Consider the following 26595-nt stretch of genomic DNA (forward strand, 5'->3'; position numbering starts at 1 on the left):
GTTCGAAGTAAAATTTCCTCCTGACAGGCAATCGGTAGGAAGGGCGTATTACAGAAAAGCGCGTTCTATTCAATGCAACACGACATTCACCAGCAGGACAGTTTTAGGAATTTTACTATGAATAAAAAGGGTTCCCTCTCCATCCTTCCCAACCGCATGGAAGCCTTCCATTCCAGTTCCAATAGTAAAAGCGAGGCATTTAATCATGACCGACGCACAGTGCACCGCGCTGTAATTCAATCCATTCCATTCGACGAGGCGGCATTTACTATATATCTCCTTCCGCTTTGGTGTTATCTTGTTGTGGTTTTATGCTGGCCGTTTTTATTTTCTTCCTCACATCACAAAAACTGACGCCACCGATCCGTCCGTCCTGGGGAGTGGTATTAATTTCAGCTCTCGCTCAGAGCAACACGAAAAATACTTTGCGCGTCCATAATTTACCATAATTATCTGTGAATATCTCCCGGCCGAACGAGCGGTTCTAGCGCGTTCCGTCCCGTTCCGTTTTCCGCGTGTCAGTGGTCATTTGTGGGCCTGTCATGTTCGAGGTTCCGTGGTTTCCGCGGCATTCGCGTTCTTTCAATTTTCCCTCCGAGCTATCGTTCCACACGAATCCTTCCGGGAAACTCCCGGAGGGGAATCGTACTTCTTCTTGCTTGCGTGACGTGCCGTTGGTTTTTGCCGTTGCGTGAACACAAAAAATATGTAACGCAAAAGGGAACCCTACGCGCTGGCAGGGTGCACACAAAACACCACCAGTGGGAATTTTCATTTACAGAAGAGAAGAAAAAAATGGCATCCAACAGAAAGGTACGGCGCGAGCTGCAATCTCTGGCCGTATGTCACTGACTGTCACTGAGTCCAGTAGGAGTCTATCCCTAAACAGTTTTATTTGTAAGAGGAGAAAAGTGATATCAAGGAATTTTTCCATCGACAGGAATGCTCATCTCCGGTGGCACAACTCATCGCTAATATCTATCCGCGTCTCGGAACTCCCATAGCCGAAACACATGGCCTCGATACAAAAAGAAACCAACGATAATCCCACTCTCCCAGCGGACAGGGAAGTGCACACCGGTACACCATGATTTTCCTTTTGTTTCTAGTCTGTGAATGAGCGAAAAAAATGGCTGCTAAATCATTACCACGACATTAAAACCATTTGAAGGGGGGTGAGTTTTGTTTGTACCCACGCTTAAATAATTATCATTCACCCGTTAAACTAAAATTCCTCGCCATTCTCTGGCAGCCATTTGCCGCGGTTGCAGTATTTCATTTTGTTCCTTTTCAACGGATTTATGGCGGTACGCCTTTGGGGGAGGTGTCGTAGAGTGAATAATTACTTCATAATTTGCCAACCCGCGGGTGGATTGTGAGAACGAGCCAGAGTCGCCGCAGTTTTAAATATTGAAGATTTTTACAAAGGCTACATACCTTATCTGCTTGAAGAGGATCTAGCTTAATCAATCATATATTACCTAGTATTATTTACGCTTGGATGGTACTAAACCTTCTATACTTATTGCACGATACGTTACCGTGCAAATAAACACCCTGATTGTAGGTTTCATTACACGACTCTTTTATCCTGCCCATTACACGTTCATTGCTCACTGTCCATATCGCCTTTTGCCTCCCAGCATTGTAAAGAGCCTAGACCCAGACGAGAGATCCAGCGTCCAGGAGCGAAATATTTTTTACGACTTCCACAGTTCCAACCGTACAATGCCGGGAATGATGTGCACGCGCTTATTTCCCGTGCGTACGTACTTCCAGATGATCTGAAGCCGTTTATGAGCTCATCTCGTCCACTACGTCCTCCACGCTGCCATCAACCTTCCAGGAATTACTGCAGAATTACATGCAATAAAACACGCAATTCAGGCGTGCAACGTTTGGGTGTGTTGAGCTCTCTTTCTCTCTCCACCGCACAACGCCAACTTTTGCTACATTCTAGACATACCCGGCTTACAGTATTCCTGGGATGTGCGTGTGAGTGTGAAGGAACCTCTTCGCACAAAACACCACCGGGCAGGAATTTTCAATTAAAACTTAATTACACGCACTCCAACCGAATGCGTGGCACCGAAGGGGCTACGCAAAAACGCACACCATATCCTAAAAAGCATATTTATGGACCCCGCTTTTCCCGTTTTTTCGATGCTCCCAATCTCCAAGTGATACGCCTGAAGAGATTCACAACAACAGCGCCCATCGGCTGCAGCAAAAAGTGCCAGGATTGTAAACCTTTAATCAAGACCTTCTTCTCGACTCGAGATGGGGAAAGCATCCTTCATGTTGGATGAATCCTTGATGATTTTGTTTTTCTTGTGCTACCTACTACTTGGGCATAAAATCCTTTCCAATTTTCCAAAAGTCCGCCCAACAGTCAGCTCCCGAATGCAACTGATAGTCCAGTGTCTCGCTCGTTCGCTCGCTCTCTCTCGGTTTTCTTCCACCCGGAAGTGGCCCATCTATTGGACGTGACATTGTGTCCTCCGGTACTCCGGCTGAAACGACGAATAGGAAAAGTTGGAAATAGTACAAGTGTGTGTGTGTGTGTGTGAAAGAGGACATGAAACGGAAACTCATCCTGCATTCAGCTCAGGATCATAATTACCAATTTTCTTCTCACGAGCACGAAGTCACGATTTTCGATTTTTGAAAATGGACCATTGTGTGTGTTTTTTTTTCTTCTTCTTACGTTCAGTTTGCACTGAGATTTTGCGGGAAAACTCCGGAAAAGCCGAAGGACCAGACCGAAGGAGAATAGCTAGTTTTGATTCCCGGAATGCAATGGAATGTGAAATTGTACTTGTTTCGGAGGATTTTAATTGGGTTTCTCAAATGCAGCGCACCGAGCACCGATGGAGGACGTGACGGTGGAGAGAAAACTTTGCAGAAAAATAACCGAAAACAATTAGTGTTTTCGGTGAAGGTTTTTGGAATGCCTGTGTAGCTTCCAATTATCGATTGCTTCCCATCTACTCTATCTTCATCCCTTTGCTTTTTGCGCCCAAGACACGCTCAGCTTCAGAGGCTCCAGGATAAGGAGCATACTAAGGGGTGAGCGTAAAGTGGAAATGGATGACAGCTAGCTCATAAATACCCGGCTACGAGCAACCACACAGAACCTTTCCACCAGCCTGTTTCAGGGCGAAAGCCCCGAAACAATATCTTACGCTTCGTATTCCATTACTTGGTTCTTGGGATTTTCTACCCCTTGGATGGTTTGCCCGAGAAGGTCTGGGTGGACTCGAGAAAACAGAAACCCAACATAACACAGGAAAGGGAGTTTCTGGGTGAAACTTTCGAATCCAATATTTAGTTTACGGTGTTTCGCACAGGACACCAACCAGGACTCTCTCTCTCTCTCTCTCTCTCCGTCTGCCAGTACGAAGAAACATCTTCACCAGAATGTAAGTGGTACACACGACAAACCGAACGCTGGTCCGGAGGACAACGAATTGAATTTCAAAATAACATTATTGGCATAATAACCATCGCAGACGAAGGACACACGGCCCCACGGCTGTCAGAATCGGTTTGCCGCTTCTGCCCATCCGGTCTCAACCGGTCTCTGGCAGGCAGGGTTGGTGGATCTGGTTCGTGCTTAATTTTCCCTACTTTTTCATTGATGCATAAACCGGCGACGGAAAGGGCATGTACCGGACGCCACAGTGTACATTCGATGGTACATTTTATCACTGTCGCAAGAATTCTGGAATGTTTCTGGATATTCAAAACGACTTAGCGGAAGCCCCTTGTTTCGGTGGGATCTTAACGAAATGTAAATTTAAATTACATTTTAATCACACAAGATGGCGCAATTGATGTGGTAATGAAGCTCAACTTGGTCCTGAGAAGCTGACAATAATGATCCACTACTACTTCGAGGCGAGTACATTTTGCCATCGTACCACTAATCGCTCCCCAACGATTTGCCGGGAGAAAGGGCGTGTACCCCAAGCTACTTGCATTGCAAAATCCCCGGCAAAACCGATAAGCTGATGATATATCACCACTAAATCCTTATCCGATGAGTTATCGAGACCGGGAGCCCTGGCGTGCGTGTTCGAAAGAGTATGTGGGCAAAGTTTCTCCGATCCACTCGGATGCAGTTTGTTCGATGAAGTTACTTACGTTCGCCGGGAATGAAGTTCGAGCTTTCAGCCCGGGGACGCTTGCGGGGTGCCATGTGTAACTTGGCGTAAAATGTGTGACCTGCACACCAAACTATGGTGGTAAGTCTATGGAGAGAGAGAGAGAGAGAAAACGCTGTTAAAGGTGTGCACTACCTACGCCACTTACGTACAGCATCATATAAACTACCAACTGGCTGATCCACTCCATCGGGTTCCTCCGGGATGGTGGCACCAGCTAGCATCTGATTTACAATCGAACCACCACCACTGCGCCGGACGAGTGTCCCTGGAGGAGTTGGCGCTAACTTTGTGGTAATATTTTTCCAAGACGAATTGCCACATCCCCAGTCTACCCTCAACAGTGAACTCTCGGGTTGCATATGTGTGTACATGTGAAGTGTATCCGTTTTCCCGCTCGAACGCCGCAGGTTTGCATTGTGCTGCGACTGAAAGTTTTCGCACAACGATCACATTTTGAATTTAAATTACTTCCACCCGGCGACGGTTGTTGGGCGGAAAAACTTTGTCCCTGAATCGGTACGCGATCGTGATGGTAGTCCTTCTGGATGGTATGAAAGCATGGAAGGAATTAGCCCTTGGTGGTTGTTGGATGGCAAGGCTAGCTAGGCATTCGGCTTCCGTTCCCGGAAGCTGCAACACCACGTGCCCGTGTTGCGAATTATCACGCGGCTAAATTAAAATTATATGTCATTTTCTTCGCCGAAAACTTTTGATGCTTTCAGCACCCGCCAGGATAATTATTCTGCCATTCTGGCGTGGTAGAAAGCACCAAAGCATCAACCGGCACCGAATACGTTTTGGCCGAATTGCGAACTTTGTAGCGACTGGCGGCGCCCGAAAGCCTTCCCCTAGCACTACTACTGTCTGATTAAATTTACTCTGATTTGACTTTGTCACAACTGGATGGGCTGTGGCAAACGCGCCAGACTTTGATTTCTGACGCGGGACCTAAAATGTAGCCTAATTACACCTTCCCCTCTTCCTGGAGGAGATAATGCCAGAGCTTGGAGCACACCGAGCGGTGACGGCGAACACTCATCATCAGCTTCATCAGCGTGCCGCATTGTTCAGTTCTCGTTCAGCAAGCAGTTGATTCCGGGTTTGAGCCGCCGAACGCAGCGAGTAGTTCCTTGAACCACGGAACTGCAAGCCCGGAAGCGCAAATAACAACCGTTCCATTTTCCGGCGAGGAGGGGTAGCTAATTAGACGGGGAGGCCTTAGTGTTAATTAGAGACAAGCGACAGGCTGTCATATTCGATGTTGAGGGATGAGGATTCTCTATAGACTTCTCCGCCCCGTACACAAGGGAGGCTTGTCGCGAGCAATTCTTCAAAGAGATGAAGCAATTGAAAAGGCTTCTTTTACTTTTTTGCGAAAAAAATGCAAAATGATGGTACTTATTAGGCATTATTACAATCGCTTTGTGGTTGTTCGTCTGCTGTTGAAGTTTTCAAGGGTGTGCATCTCGTGTCTTATGGCGGGAGTAGTGACGTCAGTAACATCCTTCACCGAATGAGCCTCTTTTAGTCATTCCAAATAGATGAAGATGAATATCCTGCTCAAGGTACTTTCTTGACAATGGGGAAACTTTTGCAAAGGCCCGATAAAGTTCCTAGGATAATGTACGACCTCTATCTTCGTTCACATTAGTGTATGCACCGGTACCAGGACTAGCATATGGAATAGAACGTTGAAGCTTGATCGCCTTTTAATTATTAGCGAGTATAAAGTTATTTCAATCCAATTACGTTTCTCATCGAATCCTAAAAATTATTCATTTAAAAAAAAATTGTTGGAAACTGTGTAGGGCTCCCAACGATCTGTCAGTTGGAGAGCAAAGAAGAATGATCGGAAAAGGAAGGTCGCGCCTACACGACGGGGATTAGCAGGATCAGCCACGAACCGAAGTTGAAACTTGTACTAATTTTTGGATTTCCTCAAGGAACGATTTCTAAAAAATTAAATCGCGTTTCAACAAAAATAGTTAAGCCGTTAAGCTGAACAACTCGCATTCCTGCTGCCTACTGTTTAAAAATGTTTTGATGATTGAGTCATTCACATTTTCAAATCAGATTATTTTCCTCCCCTTATCAAGCGGTTCCATGGTGTAATGGTTAGCACTTTGGACTCTGAATCCAACGATCCGAGTTCTAATCTCGGTGGAACCTACCTCTCATCCAAGTTTTTTTCGTAACATGAGGGGTTCTTATCGTGCCTCTAATTTTATCGTTCGAATACATTTCAACAAGTTTTTTGCATGCCTAACTGCATACTTATTTTTACCGATAACATGCCACTCCGGAGTGGGTTGCGTTAGGGCTTCAGTAATCTTGCGCATTTTCTTCGAAGTACACGCACCTTTGTTTTCACCTCTTGCGGACGCTCGTTTGCTACCGACAAACATTGAAGCAGATAAGTTTAGTGGTGGCAAATGTACGAGAACACTTTAAAAACACAATTTATTCAATTAAAACAAGGCAACTTATAATTAGCACCACCGATTTCGTAATGTAAACAAAACGCCTTCACGCCTACTTGAACCGTGTGATCTAGTGCTATCTCGCTCACGCTTGCGACGTCCTGCCAGGAGCTGTCACTTGCCGCAGACGTGTGTCAAAAACGGCGAAAGGGATATCTTTTGGTTCATTCGCTGCAATCAAAGTAGACTTGGTGCGCATTTGGAGCGGGCATCGTCACGCAATTCCCCCTGAGATTGAATTGTGCCAAGAAAATTGAAGCTGAAGGTAGGAAAATAGCACATTTTTGTGGTAAGTTACTGGTACTAATATTACATACCACATTATTGTTCATGGGCGTAAAAAATCCGGTCGTTGGTATTTGTTTGCGTACCGGCAGCGTTCCAAGCGCAGCAACATCCAGAGCACGAACCGGCACAAATCAGCACCCGCAGCACCTAACCTGCCAATAGTTTTACATATTCCCTGTTCTAGTTTTAACTCACTTGTGCTTATTGCTAGCTGAGACTGTAGATTCTGTTTTCTGGCTGAACGCGCGTGGGAACACTATCGGCGATCTTGCGTACGGCCGTCCGGTGCTCAGACCGCCGGTGCGCGTGTTTGTTTACGTGCGCCCGTATCGCATCGATCGGCAATAGGCGGAGCAGGTTAATGACTGCAGCTAGCGACCGGAGCTGTATTATTGTAAATATACGGACCCTCAAGCCGTACACCAAGGAGCAGGTTAGTATGGAAGAAACAACTACAGAGCTTCTCTCTTCGTCGATGAAGGACGGTTCCACCGGAATGGGGATGTTTACCAACAAGGAAACGTTGCACCTGATCGAGTGTGTGCGAAGGAAACCGAAGCTGTGGCATCGACAGTACCTGCGCAAACGAGTATCGTCCTGCGTGGCCGAATGGGATGATATCCAGCAGAACGAATTTCCCGGGTACACGGGTAAGAACGTGCGGAACGCGTCATGATCCCTTCATTTTCTTCACTAATTCATCACTAATGCTTTCCACCCGCCCGGGGGGTTTGCTTTTAGTTCCTCAACTGAAGGTGCGCTGGAAAACGATGCGCGATTGCTTCCGGCGTGAATCGAAGCGGCTCGAGTCGGGTGACCTTACCGCGAGCCGCTGGCCCCTGTACGACCATATGAAGTTTCTGGATGGACACTTTCGGCTTAACGTTCGGCACAGGGTATCAACGGCGTTTGCCAGGCGGAATGTTACATTGACCGCGTCGAAAGAACCGATTAAGGCTAGCATTAAGAGGGAAGAAGTCGCTCAACACGTTCCGTCACCAACCTGCACCGAGCAGGGAAGCGAAATGTTAGACGAACACAGCGGTAGATTAATCGTTGTCGAAGCGGAGGATGCGCCGCCGGTTGGCATTAGTGAGGTGACCTACTGTAACAAGTTTCGGTCACGTCTTCGCTCCGATCCCATCTCCCCGGAGGGTGGTGGCGAGGGGTGGAACGCACACGGGCATGACACTACCGACAGCCAGTTTTTGATGAGCTTGGTACCGTTTCTGAGCGTGTTACCGATGGATAAAAATTTGGAAATTCGTCTCAAGGTGTTGCAGCTGATAGCACATGCGACGCAAAGCTTGAATGGCTCGGAAAGGAAGTAGGAAGAAGATTGTAAACGACCCGAATTTAAACGGAATTATTTTACTATATTAGTGCAACGAGTTGTACGCAGTTGGGTGGTAGAAACATGTGGGTAAAATAGTTGTTAAATTATTAAATGATTGCAAGGTTTGTTTTGCATGTTACACATTCCAAATTTTGCAAAGCATTCTGTAGCCGCAATAGATTGCGGGCAATACTAGCTGATTTTGGGTTTTAAATACCGTAAAAATTAATTACAAATATCTTTGATTTCATGTACTTACTCAGCACACGCCGTGTGTTGCAGGAAAATCCTATCCAGTGAAAAATATCCGTTGACTCTTTTCCATCCAGTTATAGTCAAAAGTTGTATTGCCATGGTCCTTAATCGTAAAACGCGCATGCAGGCATACCGTTTTCTGCCCTTTCGCTTTCGAGCTATACCACTTCTGGGACAGACAACGTGTTCGTAGTGGTGGATGGACCTTTAGTCCATCTACTGGACATACTTTTGAGCTTGACATATTAGGAGGTAGTAACAGAGTGTAGATAATTTGGACACTAAAGTTATGTTAGGAAGCGGCAAATGGACGAAAACGTCTTAGAGGACTCGAAGCAGGTGAAGTCCCTTGGGATACGCGGGGAACGCTTTGATATAGTCCCTAGCAAGAGGCCCCTCGGACAGCCCTGAAAAAAGCCCACTCCACCTGCTCGATTACTCAATTGAAAGCTAATCATTCCCAATTTATGTAGCCAGAATTGCCACAGACACCTGTCTGTGTACTTTCGAAAAGGTTTGAACTTGTACAGCTGATGTTTCACAATTTTCCTTTAAAAGCCACATATCCAATAATACTACAATTTTATGAAGATATCGTAAATCATCAATTAAAACAAAATAGATATAGATGAAAAGAAAACGTGTCGTAATTACGCAATTGCTTGATGTGGTTTGCTCGAGTTGGTATGTGAATGTAATGCAAAAACTAGCCGTTACATATGTTAGATAGTGGTGAGACGATCAAGGTAGCCAAGGTCGAAAGAAAAAAAAACACACACACACACATGACATCTGTCAAACGTGTTGCGCTTGTCGGCAGTCACGCATCATACGCAGCCCGAAGTAGCCGCCTCAATCCATGATGTCTTCCGAACTGGACCACGCTCAGCCATCCTCAGCGGTACATACGGTCACCATCAGGTCTAATACACATCCTGGCTGGAACTTTGCCTCCCAGAATGATGTGGCTCGTTTTATCGCACTGGTACAGCGTTATCCCAAGCTGCAGTCGCGCATCTCTCCGGAGCGTCTCCTGCCGGAATGGGAAAAGTTGGTCCCGGTGACGGGCCTTAGTGGTACGTATAATGGTGCTTCGTGAAGCAAGAGGCGTAACGCAAGTATTTACAAAACATCCATTGGCATGTTGCAGCAAAGGAGATGTGCTTGAAGTGGAAACGGTTGTGCGACCGGTATCGGACCGAGCTGCGCCGCGAGATGATCACACCTCCGGCAGAGTTCAAATCGAAATGGGCCTTTTTCGTGCAGATGTCGTTCGTCCGGGAAACGGAGCTGAAGCGTATCCGTCTGATTAAGGGTAAGCAAAACCCGCAGCCGCCGCCTATGAAACGCGAACCGCATTCACCAACTTCACCGATCCCGATGCCGGCATGGCCAACGTCACCGAAGCGCAAGATTGCGAAGCAGCAACGGCCACTAGTGGTACCGATGAAATGCTTCAAAGCTGAACCAGTCTCGCCATCCGCTGGGTCGACTCTAATCGCGGAATCATCGCAGCGATCGGAGAAGCCGCCGATGGCGTCCCACGGTGGCGATTCAGAATCGCCCAGCTGCTCGCGCACGAAACCTTCGCCGATGTTCAGTTCGCAGAAGCAAGCGGCCTGCAGGAAATTGATTCCGATCGAACAGATGCCAAGTACGGGGCGAGTGAAGGTGGTGGGCAGCGCGAAGCAAAACTTCCTGAAGGACTTGCAGGAACAGGCGGGCCGTGCCGTGGCACTCCGCCGTCCGGTACACCGTGCGCCGATAACGGATTCGCTGCGAGTGGCACCGGACAATGATTACGATTTCCTGATGATACGCATCTATCCGCTGCTCGGGCTGGTACCGGTGGCCATGAAGCCGATTTGTTACGAGCGGGTCCAGCAGTACCTGTTTCAGATGTCCGATGTAAAGGGTAAGCGATATGACCGTTGAACTGAGATGGGAAGATATTGTATTCATTTTCTTGTTAAGTGCGAATAAATGTAATTCTCAGGTCCCGGTCTCGAGCAATAGTTCTAGCGTGGCAGGATGAATTTCTCAGAATTCTTTCTGCACGGGCGAACTGAGTGTAATGGTGTGCGTGTGAGAGAACGCTTTTGTTAGAAAATTCGCAATACGCATGCTTTCCAGGTAGCGAGGGCCCACACACTAACACACCGATAGCCGGCTTTTGGGTATGCAGCTGTGTGCGTGTGCTAGCAAGCCGTGTATAGGAGATTTCGATTTCATTTCCGTGACGAGTGTGCGAGTGTGTGTGCGTGATGGTTAAAATTCCAGGGAACAGAAATCCGCGTGCATTGCGCAATCGCTTCAGATCTCCCCTTATTTTCGAGTCCCACAGAAGAGGACAAGGGATGCATTTCTTTCGGGGTGTGTTTGTGTGTGTGTGGGGAGCAGAATGGTCGCTGCAGCTGCTTGTCTTGTCGGTAGTGTTGGTGTGGCAGGATAAAGCCGGTAAATGTTACCTTGTACAGACACAAGCAAACGTGCCCTTATGTACAGCAGGCGGATTTGTTCGATTTTTCCTCCAAACGAGAGTGAAGTACATTGCCATGTGTCAACGTCACCGCGCGATCAGCTGAGCTGAGTGTGCCCCTTCTTTTGTGGGGCGAACGTGTGAGGGGACCGGGAGAGTGAGATGGCGCTAGGTGAGTTATATGTTTCCCCCTTTGCGTTCGAAAGGAAAAGTGGAGCCCGATCAGCTGAGAGTCCGCTTTTTGTGTGTTGCATGTACTGTGACGAGCCCCCTTCTTTGCTTTGCGTGGTGGTTGGGTGTTATTTTAAGGGTGGGCAGGACAGTTTCCCCTACCCACACCCCCGTGCGAACTGCTAGAATCGAGCAGTTTCCACCCTCTGGTTGGAATGTTTTCTTTTTGTTGTGCGTTGTGTGCTCGAAAGAGATAGAAAGCTAACACATCCATCGGTTTGTGTATGAGTGAGCAGGAAAGAAGGAATATTCTGCTCTAGAATGAGAAGACATCTGGGAGCATCGAGTTTTTGCACCGGGCGGAAAATAAATTGTACACGTGGAGCTACTAAAAAACGGAAGGTTAAAGTACTCTTGAAGGAGTGTGAAGAAAAAACGAACACGAGCAGGGAAAAATCGAACCAGGTAGGCCCCAAAAAAAAATTTTGACAGCGGCAACTGAACACCACCGGTAGCGACGGTGAAAAAAAGGGGGGTGGGTAGGTAGGGTAAGGTTGGGGTAAGAAAAATCAGAACCAAGACCCAACCGTGACTGTAAACGCGGTGTGGAAATGGTGCGTGCGTTGGGAGATTTGCTTCTTCTTCTGGCTTGCTATTATGCTTCTTTGTCTTCTTCTACGGCTCCACCACACACGTCCGTCAAACGCATCTTCCCTGTGACAGTTGATTTGACGTGGCAGCTCGAGCGCGAGGTTACTTTGATGGGTGGACCGGAATTTTTCACACCTCCAACCACTTAGAGATACGAGGAAAACAACAGTGGAAATTATGCTTGCATTTCTTCCTCTTCCTACACACTTTTTAATTGGGGTTGTTGTTTAGCGAGGTGTTGGAATGTTTCATTTTTGTTTTGCACTTGTTTGGGTAAAACTTTTTTACTTTTTGATGCGTTTCTATGTTGATTTTGTCGTTTTTGGTATGTTTTTATTTTCCTCGTTTGTTTCCCTTTATTTTTATATTTATTTTTCTTTAATGTTGTTTTCATCAAATTTTGTTTTCAGTTGTATTTTAAGTTCTTGATTAATTAATTAATTTAATATTTTATTTATTCTTTTTGTACATGATCAATAATTTAGAATGCAATTTTATTTTTTTCTTCTTCATATTTAAGTTCTTATTTAAGGCGAAGAAAAACTGTTTTGACAATATTTCATTTCTGTACATCGCCTCCCTTAAACCGCTTTATATTCCAAATCTTTGGTGAAAGTTTTCCGTGATTTAGCTTCCTTCCTGGTCGTTTTAGAGTTCAACAGACAGATGTCACAAGAAAAGCCAGAAATTTCCGTTGAGTACTTGCCTTCCGCTAAGGAGGATTGGAAAATGAGGAAACAACATTTTTATTTATACCTTACTTGACCACGGACTTTTCCGTCCATTCGCGACCGAGAGTGCTTCTGCTCATTGACGTCAATCGATGTTTGGGGCAGTAGCAAAGCAAAGTAGCCAGTTTGCAAATAGGGTGGAAATACAGGGCCATGCTTCTACCTCCCCCGCTCATTTTCCCACACAACGTTAAGACAAGGGAAAATATTACTGCAAAAAACACCCTGCTGCTCTATAGTCCTACCGATGCAAGAACATCGCAAGACCGACAAACAGCTTTGTGCTAAAACGGATTTATATTTGTGTGTCGTTTGTGGTCCTTTTTCGGTCCATTGGCTCCACACTTACAGCGAGTGGAAAAATAACAAATACACGTACGAGTAAAAAAGAAGAAGAAGGAGAAGTAGAAAACTGTCACAAAGAGAAAATGGGTTAACGATGCCGGATTGTTGTGGTCGACATTTGTTTTGCTTTGAATCAAGTGAATGGTTGATTGTTTCTTGCGTACTGCCCGGTTGTTTTCGGGCGTTTTTCGTTATTTCTTTTTTTCCCCCGCCCCTTATTTTCGCTCCGAAGGTCATCCATGTTCGCACGTCACGTTTCCGTGGGGACAAAACAGGTGGGCAACCCTTTTCTTTTTGTTTTGCTTTCGGTGAGAAGAACCCGAGAACAAAACGTGAAACAACCGTGCACGATGGACGGTTGTAAGGTGGGATGTTCCCTTCCAGGAAGAGATTCCTGTAGAATCTGCAAGAAGCGCAGGGATTTTTTTTTTGCTCCCGCTTCAATGTTGTTATTGTTGCAACGTTTGGGTTTGGCCTTTATTTCTACCCTTTTAGGAAGTGAGGGGGTTTTGTTTGTATTTTGAATTTGAAAACAAACGTGCTGTGGTTACGAAATGTGGGTTCGTAGAATGGTAGGTGGTCAGTGTCATTCTTTTGCACGGAAAGCATCATGAAGTACCATGCGCCTCCATCAGCAAAGGGGTGTTTTAAGGTTAGAATTTGGTTTTGTTAGAATGAAATGAAAAGAAACCAGTAAAATGTTTTAGCGAGAAAATCGGTTGTGGAAAAACATGACAAAATATTTTTCTTTATTCATCTAATTAAATATTGCTAAAGCACTAACATTAAATGCTGATTTAAGGAGTGAACAATATCGGAAGGGGCTTTTTAAATATTTTTGTATTTGTAATATCATTTCTAGTTCGTCTAAATTATTTGTTTATCATAAATATTACGATTTTAAGAGAGTATTTTAATATTAGTTTGATGTAAAATATGTGCGAATTATAAAAAGTAAGTAATATTTTGCAACGGGATTTTGCAGCTCACAGTACCGTATCTAATATTGGTCCTACCGGTCATTTCGTTATATTATGAGTTCTTGGGCTTGAGGGCAAGGGAATTCACAATAAAGTGCATCAATCTATTTCATAGAATATCTACCATAGTTAAGAGCTTCCTTTTACTTTTTAATGGATCTCCAACCCGTTGAAGATGAACAAATCAATATTTCTATTTACCCTACCAAACCATATACAGAGGTTTAAGTCGGAATAAACTTCCTGAAGTGAACTTGTGTTTGCAACTAAGAGCACCGAAAATAATCACTTGTATCATTTGTAAATGAATTTCCTCGAAAATTCTTCCCCAAATTCCTTTCACAAGTCCATCGAACATTTGCCAGAACCCTCGAACGGTACCGAGAAATCATGTAGTGGATTAAAAACTTACCCCAAAATGTGTCCATTTCTTAGAAACACGGAAACTTTGAAGTAAATTTTGTCAAACAGGTTTCCACTCACCTATTAGAATCGCGTTAAGCTCCCATGTTTCGTACCTTCATCAAAATGTATTTCTGAATGAAGCACTACCATTCGCTCCTCAACCTGCCGTACTTGTGTGCGTTTGCCCGGAGAGTCCGCTGACCGTTCACCTAAATGACTGTTGAGGAAGAAAAAAATGCACAGAAAGGTTTTCCTAAGATCTCCGTCGCTGTCTCTGTGTGTCCATTTTCCATTTGTGCTTTGTACAGGGTGAATGGTAAATATAGGCACGGCATGTTCCCGGTCCTTCCAGGAAATGAGTTTCGGGAACGGGAGACGCTTTGTGTGTGTGTGTGTGCGAGTCGCTTTCGGTTACGTGGGCAGGCAAGCAAACTAGCCAAAACCCATCGTAAGAAGCACGTGGCCGGAACAAGTTTCGTAAGCGCAAGCATTTTCCGCACTTTCATCGGTTGTGCTCGATCTCTCTCTCTCTCACACACACTCGCTGCTCCCTAAAAAAAACTTTGGTTCAGCGAAGGATTAGGTGTTTGAATTGAAAAGTTTTTCGACCGGGAGCTGCCCGTGAGGTCGGCTTCTGGCTGTTAGTTCATTCCGTTTGCTTGTGTTGTGTAACGGGCAACGTGATTTTGCCCCTGACGAGGGAGGGGTTGGGAGTTTGAAAATGGTTAGATAATTTGTCTTTGATTATTTAGTAGTTTTAAGGGGAAAACGGTTTATTACAGAGAATTGAAAATATTGAGTTCTCAGTATGACGTTTATTGAATTATATTTTAATTGTTCCTCGTCATCTTCATCTTCATCACTTGAAATATTTGTTTTGCATCTTTCAACAGAAATACGAATGATAGTTTTGGCTAATTTTATTGTTTAATAAAGGCGCGTTTTAGTGCCAAAGCACTAGCCGGACCGTTTTGAAGCGTTAAACTTCTTAAACTCTTTGCAAACTACTCGATGGGCTCAGATTCATGGGCTGGTTCTTATCTCTTCTCTTTATATTGAAAAAGATCTACATATGTCAGGCAATACATTGTTCAGAGGGGCTTTGGATCCCAGAAAGTCTCGCAGTTGAAGAGTCCTCATCGGACCTCATCAAGTCCTCGTCGTCCTAGAGACCTTAACATCCAAGGTGCTTTATCTACTGTAAGACCACGTCCTCTTGAAGACTCGTCGTCGTCGTCAAGCTTCATCTTTTAAGAAATCTCATGATCGTAGGGACCTCGTAGTCCATAGGACCCATCATTCATGCTTCATCTACCATTTATAATATAAACATAAAATTGGAAGCTTACCACAAAGTTTCCCGTCAAAGGCCTTACCTACTATGAGTCCTCGGTGTCCTCATAGTCCTAGTCCTAGAGACCTCATCGTGCTAGGAGTCTTTCGCACCCAGAGACTTTCTAGAAGAAGACTTATCGTCCAATAAGTCTCTTGTATCAAGAGACTTTCTAGTTGAAGACTCGTCGTCATCAAAGCTCCATAGCAAGAGAACGCTTTATACGACTGGACTAGCTAGACCCAACATTGTTAGCTTACCGAAGAGACCTTGTCGTCAAATGAGTTCAGGAGCCTCCTTAGTCCAAAAGATCTTAGCAATTAAGTGGCATTGCTAGCGAAACTTTCTCTTTTGTCTAGAGACCATGTCATCCAAAAAGCCACATGTACCAAGAGATATTCTACTAAGATATATCTAAGAAACTCTAGAAGTATAATGAGCCCGATTTTTCGATTCTGAGATATAATGTTGAGTGATGTAAATAAGTCCACTATTTCGGGATAAATAAGTTTCAAATATTTTATTCAAGTTTTAATATATTATTATTAATATCTTATTTAATTTAAGGAAAAAAATCAAATATTGGCCCCAAATGAAGATGCCTCTCAGTAGATGCCCTACTACCGCCTGACACCTGCTCCTTTTATATTTCACTTCCTAACGCTACAAAGCCACCATCATACCAGCATTATCGTTATCGTTAGCAATTCCGCACATAAATTATATTACACCTTTTATGCGAACGGAAAATCGAATTTTCCCCACACCCCCGTCAGTGCTTCACCGTTTTCCCAAACTCCGGGACTCATCTTGATCGTAACATTTAAACATGAAACACACACACACACACACATTCATATAAAGGACACAGTGAATAAAATGGCAAATCCCGCACACAAACTTTCAGCCCTGCTCGGTAATGAAGCATACACAGGCTGCAGAAGGCACCCCACCAACGGGAAGCCAATTTTGATAACCGAAGGCAGCGAACAACAGGCAAAGAAGAAAGAAAAAGAAGAAGCCGAGAGACAATTTTATCACATCAGTCACCAGTGCCCTCCTCCTTCACGTTCCTCCCGCCGCTTCCCGCTCTTCGCAAAACGTCCCAACTGGTTCGGTGGCTGCTTGTCACGAGCAGAATTAACCGCATGAAATATGAGCCACACGGATGGCTCCACCGGAGAAGGCGCACGACTTTTTAATAATAAATAAAAATACAATTTATGCGATTCGTTTCCCTTTTCTTTCACGAGGCCCCGCTTTCTTCGTTCCCTTCTCAGCTTTTTTCTGCTGGTTCGTGTCTCAGAATGTCTCTTTAATTTAAAGCAGTTATCATCCTTGCATATTACGTTCCCAGCGTACAGCAGCTCTTGGTTGGTACTTTCTGCTCGGCGTACCGATGGGTAGTAAGTTTAGCAGTTCCGTACAGAAATGTAATGAAAACGATACTTCTAAATTGAACGCCGAGCGAATGGGGGGCGTGTGGGGTGATTCCTTTCTAGTGGTTCCCGTTTGCAACGTTCGCCCGGCGAAGGGATTTTCATACGGGATTTGGTTGGTATTTCTGTCCGCTGGTTGACATTACTTTGGTGGGGATTGGGGGGGCGTTTTGCTTTATTTTCCATTTGGAGAAGATTGGGTTTGGCAGGTTTGCGTTTTGTTTTTGCGGTGCGTTCTTTTAGTGCTTTGCTTTCGCTAGTTCGAGAGATAATTTTTGTGGAATATTAATTGCTTTGAATTTAATGTCTGTTGGTACATTTGGTCATAACAGTGCTCGAATGACTAGAATAGTATACAAATCAATAATTTTCATTCGCTCTTCATTACTTAGAGTAACGATTTTGGCGCATACCCTTGCTAGAGATATCGTCGGAAGCTACCAAGCTGGATTTGTTGGAGGGAAATCCACGACCGACCAAAGTATTTACTCAACGGCAGATCCTCCAGCAGTAGCGGGAGCACCAGATCCCCACGCACCACCTGTTCATCGACTTCAAAGTCATAGATCGGACCGAGCTATGGAACATCATGCGGTGTCAGTACGGTTTCCCTGCGAAACTTGTACGGCTGTTGAGGGCTACTTTGGACGGTGTGCAGTGCATGGTGAGAGTATCAAACTTGCTGTCGGAATCGTTCGAATCTCATCGGGTACTGTGGCAAGGGGACGGGCTCTCCTGTCTACTGTTTAACATCACTCTCGAAGGTGTCGTGCGAAGCGCGAGTATTTGACATCAATGGCACAATTTTCACCCGGTCGCTTCAATTCCTTGACGTCGCAGATGACATCGACATTATCGGCCGGACATCTGTGGCAGTATGCGACGAAGAACCTGCCTGCTTGCCGGAGGCTCTGACCGTGATAGAGCACGACTCGGAAGCAGAGTATTAGTTGACGATTTTTAAGTAGTAGAGGACTTCTGCCATCTCTGCACGATCGTACCTTCGAACGACTTCGGAAGGCGCATTGTTCAGGGGAATCGTGTCTACTACTTCATAGACTCCTACCAAGCACGAAATGGTACGGCAAGTAGTCCACTACGGACACGAGTTCTGGACTATGCTGTCAGTGGAATGCACCAATGCATTGGCCATCTTCGAGCGACGGATGCTACGGACTATATTTGGCGGTATGTGCGAGCAGGTGGGGAGAAGGAGAATGAACCACGAGCTAGCTGAGCCGTTTGGCTATGCAGACATCCTGACGGTAGCTAAAGATGGAAGGATACGCTGGCAAGGGCAAGTTATAACTATAAGATATATCCAGCTAAATTGGAACTCTGATTCATCTGATGCCCTCACTTCGGCATCGGCGTCAATGCGAAACGTACACTTGTCTCCTCTTCAATCTTCAGATTCAGTAGGATAGCACCTGAACCTAGGCTCTCTGGAAGCTCCATCTTTGAGGACTAGCTTCTACTACTAGATCCTGGTGCACATTTATATCTGCCATGAACTGTAGTCCTTGTCTTAATATAAAAGGACTCTGAGTAATGAAATGAGAAATGCTAAATAAATGGGGCGGTCCAATGGTAGCTACTTGTAGCTCACAAAAAAGTCTAATCAAGTCACGGAAAGCCAGAAATGGCAGGCTGAGACCTCTCGAGGATGTAGTCAAGCCAAGGACAAGAAGAAGAATTGTAAGAATAATTATTGGTATTGGTTGGTATAATGAGTAGAGCAAAGCGATTCAAGGATTTTCTCACAATAATGAAGATAACCAGACTCGTCAGAACTCTTAAGGAACGGTTCTACGGTTGAAATGACTCTGAACGCAGGACATGACGTATCTTTGGGTTGGTTTCACTAACAGAGGTGATTTAACCTGAGTTCTCTAAATTCTGATCTAGTCTAAGGTCCAATCAATAATGAAACTGTCTTTCTTGATGAAGTCCAATATCCAATTTCTTGAACTATGAAGTTCGATCCCACAATATTCTAGACCTGTTCTTTTAGAGTTATGGCAAGGCCATCTTCAAAGTTGCCATAAATCTCCATCAACTGTTGGAAAGTTTAAAACTGTTGAAAATTAAACAAATGGTTTGAAAAAGTCATGAAGAGTATACACACTCTTTTCAACAGTTTCACAAGATGCTCATCATTTGTGGAGTGATTTTGTCTTGTTTTGTAGGTTTTCCTACTCAATCGGAAACACTTCATTCAATCGTTTCAAGCATCCAGCAGCTATTTTCAACGCTTTTACGTCTTCTGCGCTGCAGTGCAAAGAAGGTAAACCGAAAACAAGAAGCAAAGCGGAAATAAAGTCCTTCCGTGGGGCCACCTTTCGGGCCAACTTCTCCATTGCCCCCCTTCGTAGCCTGGTACCGGTGCTCCCGTTCATCCTATTGATAAATAATGCTTCAGGAGGAAATTAATGTCCTGCAACTAATGGGGTCGTCCCCATGCGTCCCCTTCCATCCTCCAGGGTGACACAAACACACACACACACACACAAAGACACCCACGGTAAGCAACACCGGCCAGCTGGCATTCGTCTTCCGCTGCCGGCACGACACGGGGATTCTGTACACAGACTGACTGATTGTGGAGCAACAGCGCACAAGCAAAACATCTGATTGAGAAGAACATCCCAGTGTGCCGTGTGTGGAGAAGAAAGGCAGAAGCGGCAGCAGTTTTCCATTTCCTATACATTTAATGATAAATTTATCGCATTCGTTGCCGGCGCTGGTTTGGCCTGCCCGGGCAGCAGTGTGGGAACTCGTTGTGCGGAAAGAATCTGCCAGAAATCGTCTCACTTTCACTGTGTGTGTGTGTGTGTGTGGCCTTTGCTGAATGAATGAAGGGAGACCGGTTCGGGACCGGGGTGGACCGGACGGGTCCAGAGGCAAAGGGAAAAGAACATAAAGAACGAAGCCCGCTGTCGTTCGAGGGCGTAAGGCAATCCCTTTTTCTTGGGAAGGCGTCCTTCACTGCCGTTAACTGATGTTGCTGCTGTGGGGCCGATGTTTCGGTCGATTCTTGAGAAAAGAGCACCGACCTGGCACAGCACAATCGTTTTCATTTGATGAGCCATAATTTTTAATGCTCATATTTTTAGCATCATTCCCACATCCGGACCCTGCACGTGCGATGCGTCTGTTTGAGTTCGTGCGTTTAAGGGCGCGTCCTCTTAAGGGCGAGTTTTAAGACTATTCGGTGTGGGGTTTTATTAAGAAAGTTTTCTCTTTTCGGGGCATGAAAATTAAACTTTATTATTGTACAGCTTTGCTAAAATGGGATTAGCTGGTTTGATTTTGCAAACACTATTTGTTCTACTTGCTTTTAAACACATTATAGCAATAATTGTTCAGTATAGATTGTTGGATGTTTTACACGATTTTCTTCTCTTTTTTATATTTTTTTGGGAAAAATTGGACTTGTAATTTTGATTTGACTTTTTATCTATATTTATGTAGTCTGTATGAAATAAAAACCTTTACAGAAATGTGATCTTAAAATTTATCTGATCTCAAATCGTTGCGTTTCGTGCTTGTATGTGGCATTTATATTGTTTTTTATATCATTTATTAATAGAGTCTTTGAGTCTTTGAGACCTCATTCGCCTCTTTTTTTATTGTTTATTTTAAGAAATTAATTTTTATTTTTTTAAGTCCTTGTTATACAGTAGTTCATCAATAATTAATTCGAATAAAATGTTTTATGTGCAAAAATTTAATGACAAAACTCGTATATTCCGGCTGAAGTATGAATAGATGCCCCTCCCCCCCCCCCCCCCCCACTCACTTACTTTTCGCTACTGAGTTACCTAAAATTTAGGTAAAATTTAAGCAAAAATGTGAAATTTTTTTAATGATTTAAATTAATTATAAATAATAAATAAAATAATTTTCATAGTAAAAAGTCTGAAAAGGATACCCCTTTGCGTATCTCAGTTGCACAAATGAGTGCCCCTGAGTGGTGAGCGGGGGTTCATCTATTCAGACTTTAACCTACATTCCTAATGTTTTATATGTTAAGCAATAATATATTGAATAGATTATTTAATATGATCTGTATACTCAAATCTGTATACTTGGGGCGGTCCGGTGGCCGAGGCGACAGCGGTGCCGGTCTTCACACGGCAGGGCCGGGGTTCAAATCCCATCCAGACCGCCTCCCCGTACGAAAGGCTGACTACTTTTCTACGGGTAAAATTAAGTCACAGAAAGCCAGAAATGGCAGGCCGAGACCTCTCGAGGTTGTAGTGCCACAGAAGAAGAAGAAGAGTATACTCAAATGAGGTAGGTTTATTTCTTAATTGTTCTGAAGTTTGTAAAATATTCTTCTTTCCGTTCTTTCTTGGCATTACACCCTCGAAAGGTCTCGGCCTGCCATTTCTGGCTTCCTGTGACTTGATTTTACTCGCAGCTGGATAGTTAGTCAGTCCTGCAGCGTATGGAGAGGCGATCTGGATGGGATCCGACCCCGGTTGCTGCAGGCCCAATATCATTATACCGAAAAGTAGCTCACTATACAGCGCTCTTCCTTGACCTGATTGTTCTGATGGAGTTCATTTTTTGGTTCATCAATTCCCAAAACATTTGTTTAATTTCCAATAAGTCTATAGGTAATTATTGCAAGAGATTAATCGACTTGTTATAACATTTAATATACCTTCTTTCTTGGCCTAACGATCTCTTATGCCTGACATTTCTAGCTAACTAGACTTATTGATACCGCATATTTGGACTAGTCATTCCTCACTAGAAGGGAACGGCTCATATGAGATTTGAACCCCGGTCCTGTCATGTGAAAACCGGTGCCCCTTTCGCAGGTACCACAGGTCATAATTTGTATAACAGTTAGTATAGAAAATTAGTATTTATTCTCATAGAACGACCCATAGCTGTATTGCTATTAGTTAGTATATCATTCTAATATAACTTTTTTTCTTGTTATCGCGATGATTATTATTGAAAGTTCATAATATAAATGTAGATCTTTTCTTTATAACAATTAATGGGGGGAGGAGTTACGACATTGAAATTTTTAATTCGTCGATCATAATTTGACAGCTATGTTCAAAGTATCTAAGTAACAGTTTATAGTCTTTGTGATGTTTTAGACAGCATTCTTAAAGGTTTATTCTAATTTGGTTTCAAAATAACTATCTTAAAGCAATGATTTCATTAGTCACAATTTACAATAAAATTGTATAAATAAATTATACAATAAATAACATAATTAAAAATATAGCTAATGAAGTCCTCAGAGCGAGCATTTTAAAGCAAAAGAAAAAAAACGTAAACTATCCACGGGACTCCTTACCAGCCACACATTTGAATCAAGCTTGTTCGAAGCAAAGAAAACATTCCTCGATTCACTCTTTAGTTACAAATGTCGTTTGCATTTCCCCAGCCTCCACTCACCCATCATTAAGTTCCCATTTGCTCTTTCCAGGCGTATGTGTAACCGAAGAAGCTACCATCGCTCCTGACTGTTCTTGATGATTTTTAACATCACGTGAACGAGTCCCAAACACACACACAACGATTCCTGGGACACATCCGCTGAGCATAGAGACAGACACACACGTTGGAGATAGTACTCACTTGAACTTAAACGGAAACGCTTATCAAAACCATCTTTAGCGCTCATAAATTCCGACGTTATTACATCAATCCTCCTTGGCGCTTTTGGCCAGCGGAAAAAGAAATGCGCAAAAGGAAAGCGAGCTACGGGCGACTTTTCGTTTTCCTTTTTCTCTCACTGTTTGTATGTTTGTGTGTGTGCGTGCGTGTGTGTGTGTCCCGTTGTGGTGTGCCAACCGGTGGCACATGTCGTTTTCATAAAATATTAAATCTGATTTATTGCGATATAATTCTGCGTTGATGGGCCACTTTTTCTTAAGTGTAGTAGTTTTTTTTCTCTCTCGAGATGTTCCCCTTTTTTCTTTGCTGTATTTATTATGATAAGAGATAGAAAGAGAGAGAGAGAGAGAGAGAGAGAGAGAGAGTATGCTGTTAGTCAAACTAGAAATTGAAATTAGAATAAAATTCCTCGAACCGAAGCAAAGACAAGGACACAATTCTTGAAGAGAAGATTCTTCAACGGTCTTCATCTTCACCAGCTCGCCCAGTTCGTTAGATGAGTGCCGAAGTGATAGCGTGCCCTAATGGTATCTCAATAATTCTGTTCCAATTTTGCTAATGATGTTTCAAATTTATTTCCAAAACCACTCGGCAAAATAGTTGAATTTCGTCTGACGCAGCTTCCAATCCTCGAGTTTTTTTTCTTTCGCACTCAAGGCTCATGTCATCAGGGCAAATGTCTGGTAAGAAAAGGCTACGATTGCCCATCATATCTTATCGTGGTGAAGGAAAGAAAAACACAACACGCTGCCATTTTGTGTGTGTGTGTGTGTGTGTGTGGCATCAGTTTACCCAACTGCAAAGACTGCTCTCGGGCCAGTTGGGTGTGTGTCCTGTCGGTTATCGCCTTTTCGTTGGGGGTGAATAAGACACTGGTCGATTGCTGCACAGCTTCCATTACTTATGGGTTTCATATTTTCTCTCAAATTTAATGAAATTGCCCTTGGAAAGCAGATATCCTTTCCCTCGATGTGCTCTCGTGCTCCGTGCTTTACGGTCGGCCGGTTAAGTGAGGTTATCCGTTCGAGCCGTGGATGAAGCTGCCGGGTAGTGTGCCGGGTCCTTAAAGCGAGCCGACATGTATCGAATGTCGACGAAATATTGTCCCCTACGGATGATACTTACTCGATACTGGAGCCCCTTATCACCGTCCGAAATTGGTCAAAGGGGGTTTCGGGTCGCCAGAAGAAGTGTTCGCTTAGCAAGCTGTCTTCAGGCTTATAAGGAAGATAGAAGGGAATGGGGGAGAGAGGGATAAGAGAAGAAAAAAAACAGAGTGCTCTACCGATAATCCGCCTGGAAGCAATCGAACACATCGCCAGCACGCTATTAGCTGGCGGGCTATTTTGTTTTCCACCCAGCAGCCGGAGGTGCCGTACGTCCCGAAGAAGCTTCTCCAAGGCTACACCAGGGGTTGGGAGGCTTCGCTGCTTAACCCCTTTCCCGAATGAAAGGGACTGCTTGTGCAACAGCACACAGTCACACACACAGCGCACACCCAAAAAATGTAACTTGCTCCACGCGAAAAGCACTCACAGCTTCACAAGGGGACATTCGCTAGAGAGGTTTGGAGCAGTGCCGAACTCGAATTTGTGATGCCATAAAGTGTCTACATAAGCCTCGATTTATCCTATTACTTAAAATCAATTCCATTTAATTAAATTGGCTCTCCGTTTATCCGTTGCTGTTGGGTTCGGGAGGGATGGTTGCAGCATAGTGGTAGATAGGCGTTGGGAAAGTTATCGCGCAGGAATGAACAGGAAAAAAAAAAACAATGTTTTCGGTGCATTGTCCTAGAAGTTTGTGTGTAAGGTTGTGTGGTGCTTTAAGTGGTGTTATAGTTGGCTTAAAGGCAAAACAAAATGTTTGAAAATAATTTAAATCGTTTTTAAATAAAAAAAATACAGTAAAACGGGTTGTGCTACGCATAACAAAGTGTTTGGGCATGTCATGGAAATGATGTCGATCAATCAACCTCAAATAACAGATAATTTAGCGAGTTGGATTCCATTTTTCATTTAGGATTTTTTTTATATAATAACGACTCACATAAATGAAGTGTTTCAAGCAGTAGTACTGTAGAAGGTGTTTAAAAAATAAAAAGACTTGAGTAATGTATAGAAGGCTAGTTTAAGGCTTACAAAGATATTAACATTTAGCCGAAGTCACTTAATTTAGTGAGTAAATGAGTGAGACCGTCCTTCGATGACATCAGGCTTCAAAATGTTCCCGAATATCCAAGTATTGTTAACTTTAAGCTATTGAAAGCTTTAAATTCTGCTTCACGCAGTTCGTCTTAATCGCCTGATGGTTGTATTAAGAAGACCCCGAACTCGTGTTCCACTGACAACGGGGTTAGCAGCTATCAGGGAAGTCCTAATAAAAATACTACAGCTCAGCGGTAAATAACATTTTCTAGCAGTGTTAAACCAGTTCTAACTCATATATTTTCTTAGTTGCTCATCTCTGTAATTTTTTGTTCAATTGTTGAACAGAGCTCCGAGTTGCTTAGTTTGAATTTTAAAATTTTATATATTTTCTCCAACTTTTACTTCATGTTTTTGTTAACTTTGCTATATTATACTGTTGTGGAACGGTTGTGTTTCTTTTTTTTACATTTTTGTAATGTTTAACGTTTAAAGCCATTAATTCTTTGTTTATTGATCTCCAAATATTTTAGTTTGTGTATTAGTTTATTTGCCACATTACGCTTACTTTGAAATTAATATTTCATTCATATTCATTTACATAGGATTATATGGCTACAGCAGCTCTTATAGCAGGTTCGCAGGTTAGCTACTAACTAAGTTTACTATTCGTAGTTGTGTCCGCGGTTAAGGAGCTTCAACAGTCAATCAATTCAGTCTCAATTCGTTGGTTTGAACTAGATACGGATAAACCTACATACTAACAAGTCCGTTCTGATCCTAAAGAATGATGCCGACCAGATTCGGATTCGTTTTGATTCTGGACTCGTACTTGATTCCGGTTCGTTTCGCTTTTAGGACTCGTTTTAGATTCCGGACTCATTTTTAGTTTTAGACTCATTTTTTATTTATTTTGAACTTGATTTTAATAACGGACTCGGGATTCACGTATCAGCTGCAAGTTTCAACTATGAGGTAACAATAAGTATAGTGAGCCAGAAATTGCAGGCATGACCTAAGAAGTCGTTTGATCAAGAAGAGAGCGGTTCTTTCCTCTTCTAATGGGCGCTGGGTTTCACACTGAGAGGACCTCTTCTGGGTGATTAGTTGTGGCTAGGTTACCCTGTCACAGTATAGCTCAATGTTCTCATTTCTTTCATATGTTATTACAGGAAAATATATCACTCTGGATCGCGAAATCGTGATCCGGACTCGACTTCGGCATCGGAGCGCTCGGGCTTGATCCGATCCGGCAAATGGTCGAATCTTCCCATCCCTAGCTGATCACCAACTTGAATGGCAAGGTAAATATCAACCATGAATTTTGTTTATCCGAGAAGGATGCGTTGGCTGTATTACTAACACCGAACTAAATCAGTTGACCGTTTTAAATCAGTTGAAGAAACGACAACAAAATTGACGTTAAACGTTTCAATTCTCTTCACTTCTTTTCCAAGTACTTCATTCAGATTTAAAATTCAGATAAAATTAATTTTTTACCGAATGTTGTATCTTTTCGTTTTGTCTTCCATAGCAAATTGGAACGCCTTCTGTTGTAAACAACGTGTTGTTCGAATTATTCCCCCGACATAAATCAATCTTATCGCATAACAGGGCCTGTACCCTTTTTCGAGCCAAAAACGAAACGAATTAAACTTTCGGGTGGTTATTTCGAGTGGAGAAAATCTTGTTTACACCCGGCCCCTTAATGACACCCGGGCGTACGTGGAAATCGTG

General features: G+C 43.6%; 2 protein-coding genes, 1 long non-coding RNA gene and 1 other non-coding gene across 15 annotated transcripts; 3 read left to right on the top strand and 1 right to left on the bottom strand.

Annotated features, from left to right (window-relative positions):
- Nucleotides 1–232: 232 nt before the first annotated feature.
- On the bottom strand, nt 233–6738 carry LOC118503131. 2 transcript variants are annotated; one of them, XR_004905126.1, is made up of 4 exons: nt 6529–6663; nt 4319–4710; nt 4147–4253; nt 233–2513 (listed from the first exon to the last, which is right to left on the bottom strand). It is a non-coding gene; the product is annotated as an uncharacterized LOC118503131 (long non-coding RNA). The 2 variants fall into 2 exon arrangements; XR_004905127.1 differs by lacking the exon at nt 4319–4710 and having other exon boundaries at nt 6529–6738.
- Trnaq-cug lies at nt 6267–6338 on the top strand. Its single transcript has one exon. It is a non-coding gene; the product is annotated as a tRNA-Gln (tRNA).
- A 6-nt stretch (nt 6739–6744) lies between the features above and the next one.
- LOC118503130 lies at nt 6745–8361 on the top strand. Of its 11 annotated transcripts, none has more exons than XM_036036089.1 (4): nt 6745–6938; nt 7027–7331; nt 7419–7587; nt 7679–8361. In XM_036036089.1, exons 2-4 carry the CDS (start codon nt 7299–7301, stop codon nt 8266–8268), a joined length of 792 nt encoding a protein of 263 aa, XP_035891982.1. In that variant the 5' UTR covers nt 6745–6938; nt 7027–7298; the 3' UTR covers nt 8269–8361. The 11 variants fall into 11 exon arrangements, with proteins under 11 accessions (XP_035891982.1, XP_035891984.1, XP_035891986.1 ...); XM_036036091.1 differs by having other exon boundaries at nt 7100–7331; XM_036036093.1 differs by having other exon boundaries at nt 7149–7331.
- A 150-nt stretch (nt 8362–8511) lies between these two features.
- LOC118503129 lies at nt 8512–10531 on the top strand. Its single transcript, XM_036036087.1, has 2 exons — nt 8512–9604; nt 9679–10531. The coding sequence occupies exons 1-2, from the start codon at nt 9388–9390 to the stop codon at nt 10461–10463; spliced, it is 1002 nt and encodes a 333-aa protein (XP_035891980.1). The 5' UTR covers nt 8512–9387; the 3' UTR covers nt 10464–10531.
- The last annotated feature ends 16064 nt before the right edge of the window (nt 10532–26595 follow it).

This window comes from Anopheles stephensi, chromosome 2 (assembly GCF_013141755.1).
Source record: "Anopheles stephensi strain Indian chromosome 2, UCI_ANSTEP_V1.0, whole genome shotgun sequence".
In the NCBI taxonomy this organism is placed as follows: domain Eukaryota; kingdom Metazoa; phylum Arthropoda; class Insecta; order Diptera; family Culicidae; genus Anopheles; species Anopheles stephensi.